Source organism: Acipenser ruthenus, chromosome 33 (genome assembly GCF_902713425.1).
Source record: "Acipenser ruthenus chromosome 33, fAciRut3.2 maternal haplotype, whole genome shotgun sequence".
In the NCBI taxonomy this organism is placed as follows: domain Eukaryota; kingdom Metazoa; phylum Chordata; class Actinopteri; order Acipenseriformes; family Acipenseridae; genus Acipenser; species Acipenser ruthenus.
The window spans coordinates 9,129,586-9,143,200 of NC_081221.1; the positions used below are offsets into that span (position 1 = coordinate 9,129,586).

Here is a 13,615-nt window from a genome sequence, read left to right on the forward strand (position 1 = left end):
CAGTTTGGCCACCATTTTCCATTACCTCTTTCTGATCATCACCTGCCCTTGCTTCCCTTGTAAAAGTTTAGCAGTTTACCATAATTTTGCTATTACTTTGCATTAGCTTTTTACAGGTTGGGGTGCATGTACTGTACTGTCCTAGCTCCTCTGTCTGCAGAGAGAGGTCAAACACTGTTTACTGGCTTGCTGTCAAGGTCTGGGTTATTGAACTTTCTGCTGTTACCACAGTGACATTGACACACACACAGCTATGTTTCAGATAGCACAACAGAAAACTTAAAGAACACAATGTGGTAATGTGGTCAGCAAGCTGAAAAGCGAGGTTAATAATTTACTGCAGCCTCATATCGTGAATGCTTCTGGTGCTGCACTATACCAGTCCCTTTCAAACCACTGCAGCCAATGTAAACTAGCATTAGTTTTACAGACAGATTTCATGTGATGGTTGTGCTTGTGCTTGTTTCTGAATCGATAACCCTTATATGCTAACTTTGCATTAAACACCTAATTTCCTCAGCCAAATTCACTTTACCATTCTCCTCTAGTATTTACAATGCTTTATTACTATAGTAGTACATGCCTATGCTTTTACTAAAACATACTACTCTGTTGTGCTGTATACCATAACTTTGAAAAGGCATCTATTTCAGAAATACTTAGAAGCTAAGGGATAAAGTAGTGTAATATGTTTTTTGCTGTTTATTGTAAAAGCAAATATTTTATTTTCCGGTAGAATTAATTTGTTTATAAGGTTTTGAAAATGTAGGTCATGCTAAGGGAAGTGTGTGTGCAGAGAGTATACAGAGAAGTGTTGAACCAATGGTGTGAAAACAATACCACATGATAAAAAGGCTATTAAAATGCTAGTAAGCACAGGTTGGAAGGCATTCGATCTGTGAGCAGTCTCTGACAACTCAGGCATGGGAAGGATTACAGGGCTGAATTTACTGAGCTTTGCTCGGTCCAAGGGTGAACACCTTTAAGTAAATAGAATAAAACATATTTAAAAGTTTGAAAACTAGAAATAATATTGCTGATTCTTTATTTTGATATCTGACTATATAATGGGGGTACTGCAGTGTAAATAAAAAGAAAAAAAATCTGTGTGAATGTTAACAGTGCGTTATTTACAGTTATATGTGTTCTGCCATATCTCTCGTACTACCCAAGATTTGAATGATACAAACATAAGTTAGTACAAAGCGGAACTAATGAATTTCACATTGTCTTTTTTTTCTAGTCCTTTTAGAAAAAAAAAATGGTGTAATGTGGCTCACAGGCATAGTAAATCTAGCCCTGCAATAAAACCTTAACCTACTAGTACAAGGAGACAGTCGGAAGCTGTTAGCTAGAATACTAGAATATAAAGGTATTGGGTTGTATTCTTGAAACAAACAAACCATGTGTTCATGATTACTGGACTGTAGTTGGTGGCAGAGTATTCTCTGGTTTGCTCTCTCCCTCCTCCCCTTTTGCTGTTGTCAGAAACAAGTCTCATCTGGAACAGGCTCAGAGATTTGCCTAACACCCCACAGGAGTTTATAAATATGAATGGTTTCCTGTGACAACTTCAAGGATGAAAGCTAATGAGAAATATACAGTGGTGTGACATCTGAGGAGGGCAACTAATGCTACAACGTGAAGCACTGAAACAGAAACTTGTTTTTACTGGAAACCTTTCTGTTCATGAGAAATGAGTTTTGTGTCCACTTTCAGGATCATTTTGAAAAGTCCCACACACCCTAAAAGGGACCAACTGGACAGGAGACCTCTGGATGATAATAATGATACCATCTCAACCAATACACAACACAAGCCAAAACAGGACAGCGCTCAGCCAGGTAGGAGACTCAAGAAATTCTGTTATTAGCTGTGTGTTTAAAACGGTAGAGACTGGGAAGCTTCTAATGTAATAATTAAGCTAGTGCTGCTAATTACTGTAAGAGTTTACCACAGTATGTTTGCAGTTTTACAGTGCTTTCATAGGATTTATACTATGCATTTACCATAGTTTACCCTGGTTTGCCATGTTATTAATTGAGAGGAACGGTTGTTCCTCGCACCAAGTTATCAGCGAAGTGCGAGAACTGCCAGACTCTATACAGCAAGGATAGTACGTGTTTTCAGGGTATTGGTGCAGCAAAAATAAGTCAGCCAAAAGCACCATTTCACTTTTAATTTGTAGTTCCCAACACACTTAGGTGAAATGTAGAAAAAAAGTCAATACCTGTCATACAGTAACAGAAATAAGTCGCCAAAGTAATTTAAAAATGTCCATCTCCTTTTTCCCACAACTTATTTTTTTGCAGACCCCTGGCACTTTTGTCCACGCATATGTATATTACAGGACATCCAAGTTTAATGACAATTAACTTGTTTTGTCAACATGGAAATATACTAGGGAACGCACTTATTGTGACGTCTATTTATATTAAATTATTTATTTTTATAATGGAACATTTACCTGAAATAAATCTTTCTTTATGTAAACATAAAAATATATATATATTTTTTTTTTAAGTCTGTTATACGTGGGATTTGAACCTATATAACCTTCAGTTTGCAAGTGTGTTGTGTTATACTGTCATCAGTGCTACACGATTAGTTGAGACAAGCAATATTTTGAAAGATGAAGTTAGCCAGCTGAGAATTCTCGGGACTTAGTTATATTTTTGAGATATTTCGAGTCATCATTCATCTTCATCATCATCCTTATTCTGAGATTCTGATCTTGAGCTTTTTGGTTACCTGTCAGTGTAATGCTCATTGTGGTACCTATTGGCGCAAGGAAGTTTGGTTTCCTGTCTCGATAATGGTTGATGAGAGTAACGCTATTTGTGGTCCCCACTGGACAAAAAGGAACATTCATTTCTGAGAATTAGCTATGCTGAAGGATAGCCTATATATTTGGTAAAAGTAAAACATAAATAAATACATTAATCTAAATATTGAAATAAATGAATACATATAAGTGAATACATAGACATTTATTTATTTATTTATTTATTTATTTATCTTGATATTTATGTATTATATCATATAAAACTGCCATTTAATACTGTATGAAATGAAAATAAATATTCAACAGTTCTTGTTCAATTGTATATTCGTGAAGATTTTTGTACATGAAGGTCGTCATGCTTTCATATATTTTTACTTTCAAATTAAAAAAATATATTGTAACAACCCGGACAGTTGCTTTGTTGCAGGACTTGTTGTGTGTTGATTTGATGGACAACGACACCTGTGCCTTCTGCCAGTTCTGTTGTCAATTCAACGCTTGTCTTCTTTCTATTCCTTAAGGATATTATCTTCAAGTATTGCTTATCCTTGTTAGACAGCTTTTTGGGTCTTCCAGTCCTGGGTTTGTCAATTACAGATGATGTTTCTCTCTGCTTGATTACTTGATTATGCTTCGGATACCACACCTTGAAAATCAAGTTCTGCAAGCTATTTCACTCAATGTTTTTCCTTCTTTATGCAAGTCAAGGTTGTCATAATAGTAGAAAACACTAGTGGAGGCTTTGAGTAAATTGTTGATGCTCATAATGCATCATAGAAAAATGCAACATGTCTAAGACTTTTGCACAGCAAAACACTTCTTAGATGTTGCCACCGCCGAAGTGAAAAGACGGCAAATCCCAAAAGTGCCTCTCAGTTATTCATACATTATTCATTAAAACAAGGTAAAAACAGATACGCTGACATGTTTCGACATGTTGTCTTCATCAGAGTGTATTGAAACCATTAGATCTATTAAATGAACCCGGTACTCATTGTCATTTAACACCATTATCCGATTACTAGAAATAGTAATCTAGCAATCAATGCATTTAATTCACATTCCAGATACTTAACAATCTTATTAAATCTTATTTTGATTCAACATCATGCAATTGTCATATTACACTAATCCTCCTGGAAGACCTTTTGTCGCAGGTATAGGTGCCAATATATGTCAATATATTGACTTTTATTTACAACCCTTTGTCCGTAAACTCCCTTCATTTGTTTCTGATACATGTGATGTTCTTAGTGTGACCAGACGTCCCGATAAAATCTGGATCGTCCCGATATTAGGGGCTTTGTCCTGCGTCCCGATCGAAATTTTGATTTTCTCGTTAGGAAATTCCGTATGTGGCTGCTGTACTGTCTCTCCGTGCAACAGCGTACTCTACTAGTTTAGGGTGTGTTGTTTGCATCTATGCAGCTCTCCAATCACATTAACCTGCAGTCGTATGATGCGGGAGGCGTCCGGGGCCCGACGTATACTTCAGTGCAGTTTTACCGGTGTAGTGTCCTGATGGCTGGTGTTGTTGATGAAGCTGTCACTAAAAAGCAAAAAAGAAGTACCAAATGGAGTGAGAAAAAATGACACCTGGATTCAAAGAAATCTGCTAAGAAATACAAAGGCATTTTGTAAATTATGTTACAAAGAATGCGCCATCAGTCACGGCGGTGAGTCTGATGTGAAGCATCACGCCGGTGGGATACAACAGTATTATTATTATTATTATTTACTAGCAGGCGCCCTTATCCAGCGTGGCTTACAAGTTGTTACAAAATATCACATTGCAAAATATCACATTATGAAATATCACAGATAAGAGCAGTTATAAAATATCACATTATGAAATATTACAGATAAGAGCAGTTATAAAATATCACATTATGAAATATTACAGATAAGAGCAGTTATAAAATACAATAAACTCAGTACATATGAGCAAATGCAAATAAGAGAAAATAAAACAGTAAATAATTATAATTACATTTGAGAGTGATTTTGACTAAGAGCAGTTACACAAATAGTAAATGTGCTTATAAGAGTAAAGTCTATTAAAAGCAAGTAGTAAATACAATAAATGAATAAGAACGATTTCAAATAAGGTCAATTACAAAACATGTGAATACGGTTACCATTAGTGCCATACAGTCCTGTATAGTCGAGAGTTGCGAGGTTTACAGATGCTGTCTGAACAGGTGTGTCTTGAAGGTGGTCAAGGACTGAACAACATGTGCAAAACTGCCAAACTGCAAAACAGAATACCCTTGTGTGGAAGGGAGGTGGGCAATTCACTGACACAAGGAGGCAGTATTTTATTTGTAACACCGCTCAGGTGCACTTATTTATTTCTACCAGTAGAGGGCACTGTTGTCCGTGGCCTGGATACTGACAACCGTAAACAGAACCACAGTGTTACCAATACAGGTACATAGTCAAATGCACATACAAGTGCTCGTAAATAATAATGATAACCAAAGGCAAAAGAAAAATTGAAAATAAAACACAGCAATAAAACTACAAACAAAAGTGCTGCTTACGCAGTGCCCCCACTGCCGCTAAGCCGGTCAGAACGGGCCTCCGTCCTACGCTCAGTTACCCCATACACTGGGATGGCCGGAGTTCCCCGTACAACTAAACACGTCCCCTCGGGTACGTGATTATTTCTTTTATTTATTTTATCTTTAAATTATTTTAAGGCAGGCTGTTTTCCCCAGCCAGGCTTGCATCGTTCTTGTTTTAAAAACTGACGTCTTCTGTCAGTGTCACTGTGTGTTCCCAAACACGGCTACTCGAATGCACACCAAGTGCAGTTCTTATGGGCCGAGCAATCTCCCAAGGCCCGCCTCTCAGCCACTCAGAGAGAGGGAAAGCACACACACCCTCTTCCCCTCCTCTCCGTGTCGTCGTCATGACTGACAGGCAGATCCTACGAGACTGCTGTCCTCTACCTGCAGTAACACGCATGTGCCAGATAGTCATTCCAGATCTCCCGTTACATCTTGTCTCAAACTTCTTCAGCAAGCCCAATGCAACGTTGGATACCCAAGTTGTTGCTACAGAGCTTACAAAAGTGTATCACACAATACTGCACCAACATTCCTATCGGTCTTTTGACTATGAATTAAAGGTTGTGCAAGGAATTGAAGCAGTATTGCACTACTGAGGTGCGAAACGCAAGTAAAAAATAATTTCAGCATGAGCTGCAAGGAGTTCTGCAGTTATGTCATCGGCAGAAAGGATGTTATGCACATGGCCAAGTCATCCAAGAAGTACCAGACCGCTGGTGCTGACAATTAGAGGGCATACGATCTACAGCACATGGTATGTTCACGCTCTATTTTTAATGTTATTTTATATACAAACTATATTATAACACTAACACCCCCCTACCTCCCCACCCCAACTGAAAGTGTCCCAACTTTTCACTCTTGAGATGGGAGTCAGTGTTCACACATCAACAATAAGCTGGTCCCTACACAAAGCTGGCCTGTATGGACGAGTGGCAAGAAAGAAGCCATTACTCAAAAAAACCTCATCTTAAATCACGTATGGAGTTTGCGAAAAGTAGTAGCATGTAGATGATACTGCAGACATGTGGAAAAAGGTTTTGTGGTCAGACGAGATAAAAATTGAACATTTTGGTCTAAATTCCAAGTGTTACGTCTGGCGCAAGCCCAACACTGCACATCACCCAGTCAACACCATCACAACTGTCAAGCATGGTGGTGGCAGCACCGGTCAGCTCGTGTCCCCAACCTATGCTCTCCTGTTCCCTCACTATACACTGGGGCTGCCAAGGTTCCCCAGCTAATTACACACATCCCCCTCAGGTACGTAACAATTATTTTTCTTTTATTTAATATCGGATGTTTTCCTCAGCCTTGCTTGCTGGTCCCGTTCTCTCGCTCCAGCCACAGGCATTCTCATCGGTTTATTTACACCGGCTTCCGAACCCAGCGTCACTGGGTTTCCCCTGTAATGGCCACCCGAATGAATAACAGAGCGTAGTTCTTACAGGTCGAGCGACCCCCCAAGGCCCGCCTCTCGACCACTCAGAGACACCGTCACCAAACCTCTCTATGTCACTGCCATGATTGACAGGCGGATCCTACAGGGTTCCCGACCTTCCCCTTGCAGAATGGTGCATGCGCCAGACAGCCAGCACAGATCTCCCCTGTTACAATATGCATGAGGTTTAATTACAATTAAATAACATATCCACATAACCACATTTGATGTATTTGTATTTGCTGTAAAGGTAGTGTATTTAAATCACATTGCCAGCACACACTCGCATAAGCCTCTTGGCACTGGGTATTCAGTGGCTCGGCACTGTCAGCAGCAGTGCCGGTGTTACAGGCTAATTCTCACCCCGGGTGAGTTCTGTCCTAGGCTAATCCTCACCCTGTCAGGCCAATTCTCACCCGAGTACTCTGTACATAACATAATCGTTTTCATTGTACGATAACTAATCTAAGCTAATCAGCGGTAGGACATATATTTGTGAATGTACTGTAAAAGATATGGGAAAATAGACTGAGGTAGACAAAATAAGCAATGTTTATTGAACAATAATAGTGAGAACAATAATAGAACAAAAATGTTTCATACACTACAAACCAATAATATATATTTTTTTAAATTTGGAATTGCCAATTATTTTTCTTATTTTCTCCCCAATTTGGTAAGCCCAGTTATTGTTTATTTCAACCCGGTTCACTGGTGCCACCCTTGTGGGAGGGACGAAGACGGACACACGCATCCTCCAAAACGTGTGCCATCAGCTTCTTTTCACTCTGCAGGCCCGCCATGCAGCCATCTCAGAGCTAAAGCGTCAGAAGACCACGCAGCTCTGGGCAACTTACAGTCAGGCGCGCAGGTGCCCGGCCAGTCTGAAGGGGACGCTGGTGCGTGGTGAGCCGAGGACACCCTGGCCGATCTAAGCCCTCCCCGACCCCGGGCGGCGCTCGGCCAATTGTGCGCCGCCCGCTGGGAACTCCCGTCCACGGTCGACAGTAGAATAGCCTAAACTTGAACTAGCGACCTCCAGGCTATAGGGCGCATCCTGCACTCCACGTGGAGCGCCTTTACTGGATGCACCACTCAGGGGGTGGGATCTATACTGCCATAGAATCAACCTGCTTTAATACTACCATAGAATCAACCCGCACCACCTACAGAACGTCATGTCACGTATTAAATTAAAACACTAAATTAAATTAAAACACTAAGGACAAATATCCTCTTGTCTTTCTGATTGTAAAATCTCAAAAAACCTTCACAGTCCTGGGGGTGAGATTTGGCCTGACAGGATGAGGATTAACCTTGGACAGAACTCACCGGGGTGAGAATTAGCCTGTAACACCAGCAATGTTGGCACTTCCTTTAGCACAGTGCCAGCACTCAGCACTTTAAATGTTCTAACTCCTTCTCTATTTCTGCGTACTTGTAAAAAATTTGTATGGAGTACCGGCAAAACATTTTGTCAGATTAATTTTATATTTCGATTTATCAAAACGATTTTGTAGGCTACATATTTGTTTCTTTGTATTTTAATTCCTTTCCCACCTCCAGGCTTCTTCTTGGTTGTCCGGTTACTAATATTGATGGTTAAGCCAAATAACTTGAAGTCATTTAGGTCCCGTTCATGTCACTTAGGGGTGGTCGTTCCGTACATTAGCTTGATTCGGTGCAGGAAAACTAAACCAAAAAATACTTGCAGTGGAAACTCTTCCAGCGAGCATAGCTGACTGCGAAAGTGAGTTCACATACTTGTCAACATGATCCCCCCGAGCCCTATTGGCTCACACACACAGGGGTACATTTACATACACACGGTCCAATCACTCATACCCTCTGTCCCGCGCAAACAGCTGACTGGCAGAACCGAACACAAATCACAATGTAGCTCGGGGCCATGTTGTAACTGTGTGGGAGGGTGTCCTGGAGCTATCTATCTGAACTAAACTATTTAATAAGAGAGCGTCCATTTGCCTGCTGTTCCAAAGCTTCAATGAAAATAGCAGTTTTCACTGCTTTAAACTGCATCCTGTGCCGTCTCCATTTCATCCTGCTGCGGACCAGATACGCTGCCGCTACAATATATAGCAGATTGTTAAGTATCCGGAATGTGAATTGAACGCATTGATTGCTAGATTACTATTTCTAGTAATCAAATAATGACAGTACTGGGTGCATTTAATAGATCTAATGAGTCCTGCTTTCAATACGCTCTGATGAAGACAACATGTCGAAACATGTCAGCGTATCTGCTTTTACCTTGTTTTAATGAATAAAGTATGAATAACTGAGGCACACGTTTGGGATATAGACTTTTATTTAGTGGGAGTTGCCGTCTTTTCTCTTCGACGGAGGCAACACCTAGGAAGTGTTTCCTATTTAACTTTTTCTGGGACAAAGCACCTTGTGTCTGATTATAAATGGACTGAAACATCTCTGTAGTGCCGGCATCTATATTTTCTACTATATATATATATATATATATGTACACAGTATATATATACTGTATTACTTTGAATTAACGCAGCCCTCGAATTAACGCCTCACTCAGATATCAGCTTTTTAATAGACGCCACCCTCAAATAAACGCAGCTCTCAATAAAGAAACGTAACAGCATTTTTTTTCTACCCCTGCTCAAAAAATAAAGAAAGAAACACGCAACTCTGCCTATGTACATGACACCCCCGAAGAGACTGCAACCTCAATCCAGCATGTAATACAAACTAATGTACACCCACCTTGGTAAGCAAATGTTATTTTATAGTACAGTCCCAACAGACAACCCAAGATGAACTACTTACAGCACAGCAGTCCTTCACGTCTGTTTTTTTCCAGCAGAGTTCAGTGGGATAAAACAAGGGCTGTCTGTTTACCTCCTCGTCAGCTTGGATGGTGAAAACTTAAACTCAGGAACGTAGAGCTTTGCCAGTCACTCTAAGCGCTATCCGAAAGCTGGCTGAAGATATCTTCTTGTAGGAGGTTTAGTTGTTTTGTTTTTTATTCAATTGGAATTTCACTCCTGTGAAAATATATATTCTATATATATATATATATATATAAACTTGCTTACTAGGTATTTTGGATATAAGAAAAAAGACAGTGTGTTACTTGAAGATGGAGTGCCGTTTTGTAGACGTTGCAGAACATCGTTTTCTGCTCGTGGTGGAAACACATCTAACCTTTTTACACACCTGAGGGACCATCACCCTGCAATTTATGCAGACAGCTCAAAAGTAAGTTGTGTTTTAAGCAATGTGACCAATCGTTTCTGAATTCTTACCAGCAAATAAACTGCACTTTATTTATTTATTTATTTTTGTTTGTTTTGTACGTTTTACTTTATCTACAGTATAACAATTAATCTGATGTTTAAAAAACTGCATCACTTTAAAAGACAAGGCCTGCAGCACAGCATGGTTTTCTGTAGCAGAGTGGTAGAAAGCCCTCCACTTGGAAAGTGGGCAGGGCAAAGCCCTGCTGTTTAAATGTATTGTTTATTTATGTTTTAGAATGGGGTACCCCTCTGCCCCTGTGCAGTTTATTATTTTGTATTTGTTTTGTTGTAGTTGTTACTTAATTGAACCAATTATTAGCTTAATTAGTCAAGATTAGTATGTGTTCCAGATATTTAGCCATTGATGATATAAAGGCCCCTGCTCCAGAAGTATCCAGTGTTTAACCAGAATAGTGTAGTATGGTCCATTTTTCCAGGACCAGGATTGGGCACCCCTGGTCTAGACTCTGGATATAAGTAAAGCTTTGAAAACTGAGGTACCATTGTAGTTTTTTATATGTTTCCTCTATTTGCCCCGCAGTTGTGAATTAAACCTTAAGAATTGGCATTTGCTGAGTACATATCAAGAAAAGCTTTGGTTCTTAATGTAGAAATCCCTTCAATTTAAGTATGTAAATATTTTAACAGATGCAGACTTATTTATTATGTATTTATTTTTGGTATTGAAGTGACTGGTGATTGATAACAACAGCTCGGATCATTGGAACATAATTCCCAAACTCTTCAAAACAACAGTAGCACATGTCAAGCCATGTCTGTTTCTCCTTTCTCTTTTTTTTGTATACACATTTACAGATTAAAAAAAAACAGCATCTTATAGTAGGTGGTGTTTCTAAATGGTGTATCAAAATGTTTTCATCCTATGCAGACTTCAGTCATACTTCTCACAAAGTTACAAGGAGTTCTTCATTTTGAGAATTTTCTTTGCCTTGTGGTTGTAAGCTACATTTTTAAGCATCATAATCCGCACATAACCCATTTGAGATGCCGATTTCATATTTTTATAGTATTATAGAAGAGTTTTGGGCAAAATTCTTCACTTTGACCTCATGCACACAGTAGCATTACAGCGTGAGATTTTTGGGTTTCTGGACCGTTGGCTTCATTTTTAACTCTGCAGCATTCTGTGTTTCTGTCAATCAAGTTAGATTGAAGTGAAACCCTTTTGTTAAATCTCAGATTCTCAGAAAACAATGTTATTTTTTCCAATTACATTTGCTGTAATAGGCAGATATTTATAGAGCGACTATCAAACCTTTTAGGTAAATACAAGATACTGTTGATGTTAATGAGATTTGCTCGGATGACTATCGTATATGCACTATTGAAAATTGTTGGGCTGAAATTACAAGTATGGGTACATGAAAGCTGATTCTGTTTATCAATAACTAAAACACATGGGCATATGGATTCTAGCAGAACTAATTAAATAATTTTGTTAACTTGAAAATGTATTAAAATAATATAGCTATAAATGGTGCTTTTTCTTTCAAAATATATAATGTTATATTGTGTTTGGATCTGATCTTTTTTAATACAAATGATTAAAAAATCACTGTAATTATGAAAAATAATTGCTGATTATTAGTGCCACTGACAATATGCCCCCAAAAAAGGACAATGCAGTCAACTGCACAGAAATGCAATATACCTTCTAGCCAAAGTATTTGGGATGTACCTGGCAAAGCTATAAACCCAGGGGCTTCTTGCATACCCTAATATAGGCAATCCTGCATACCCTAATAAAGGCAATCCTGCATATCCTAATACAGGCAATCCTGCATATCCTAATACAGGCAATCCTGCATATCCTAATAAAGGCAATCCTGCATATCCTAATAAAGGCAATCCTGCATATCCTAATAAAGGCAATCCTGCATATCCTAATACAGGCAATCCTGCATATCCTAATAAAGGCAATCCTGCATATCCTAATACAGGCAATCCTACATATCCTAATAAAGGCAATCCTGAATATCCTAATACAGGCAATCCTGCATATCCTAATAAAGGCAATCCTGCATATCCTAATACAGGCAATCCTACATATCCTAATAAAGGCAGTCCTGCATATCCTAATACAGGCAATCCTACATATCCTAATAAAGGCAATCCTACATATCCTAATAAAGGCAATCCTGCATATCCTAATACAGGCAATCCTGCATATCCTAATACAGGCAATCCTACATATCCTAATAAAGGCAATCCTACATATCCTAATACAGGCAATCCTGCATACCCTAATACATGCAATCCTGCATACCCTAATACATGCAATCCTGCATACCCTAATACATGCAATCCTGCATACCCTAATACATGCAATCCTGCATACCCTAATACAGGCAATCTTGCATACCCTAATACACGTAATCCTGCATACCCTAATACAGGCAGTCTTGCATACCCTTATACCCTAATACAGGTAATCAGTAATTAACCTCAGAAATCTGTTTATTTGGCTGTTCTATGGGTTCAAACCTTTTTCAAGAGTTTCTTTTTTTTGTTGCAATTGTCAAGGCACAACCTAAAAGCATTCCTCCAAGTTTTGTGACCAGGCCCTCTATTGCACAGAAAGCCCCAGTGTGAGCTGGAGGTCTCTTACCCACTGCCTCTCCATGACCATGGCCTGGGGGAGCGAGTCGTAATTCCCCTCCTGATAGGCAACCCTCTCCAGGTCATCGAGCTGGGTCTTGAGCTGGATGATCAACTCTCGCTGCTTCCCTCGCTGGGCTTCCAGGCGCTCCCACTTCTCTTGCTCGCTCTGCAGGGGCACACAGGGCAGCCCCACTTATTAACAGAAATCTACAAGTCATCTTATTAAAGCACCTTTGAATTGGAATTGGAATTTATTATGATGATATATTTACCAGTTTGTTGTACGCAGCCTCTACACAGATCTGTTCAGGAGTGTTCCCCTTTGACACATCATTTTACATAAAGCAAGGCCAGCTCTCACCTATGAACCGGAGGCTTTTTTACTGCTATGGTTTTGTTGTTAAGGTTTTTAAAGGCTTCGTACCTCCCTATTTGAGTGCTCTGGAGAAATAGCAATAGTTTACTCCGTCAGGATCCTGCTAATTTGGCTGTTCCGAGGGTTTAAACATGCTTTGGAGAATTATCTTTTGCATGTTAACTCCTGATGATGTGGAACTGTTTCCTTCAAAGTATGAAGATGGAATTTGATCATTTTTCTATTCTCTAGTTTTAAAGATTTGGGGAATATTTCTGAAAAATCTTCGGACCTCCTGCCAATGCTTCTCCTTCAGTCCACATTAACAAATAGATACATGTCTTATTTATTCTGTTCTTTGATCTCTTTATGCGACTGGTTACGTCTGAACCACACGTTTTTATTGTGTTTGTACTTTGCGATTGCCCTTTTATTGTTTTATTGTCCTTATAAATTAGGCCTCGGTCTCAATGGGTAAATCTCCAGGTTAAATAAATGAATAATTATGCTAATAAGCACTTCATTAAATGCATTTGGTCCACTCGTTTGGCT

The 13,615-nt window shown here is 39.2% G+C and overlaps 1 protein-coding gene across 2 annotated transcripts in view; it reads left to right on the forward strand.

Moving 5' to 3' along the window:
- mylk5 (myosin, light chain kinase 5) overlaps positions 1-13,615 on the forward strand; it is a 77,340-nt gene that overhangs the window by 31,564 nt on the left and 32,161 nt on the right. For both annotated transcript variants that reach the window (XM_059006593.1, XM_034055663.3), the window contains exon 8: positions 1,720-1,844. In XM_059006593.1, coding sequence (XP_058862576.1) covers positions 1,720-1,844 — 125 coding nt within the window. The remainder of the gene's footprint in view (positions 1-1,719; positions 1,845-13,615) is intronic.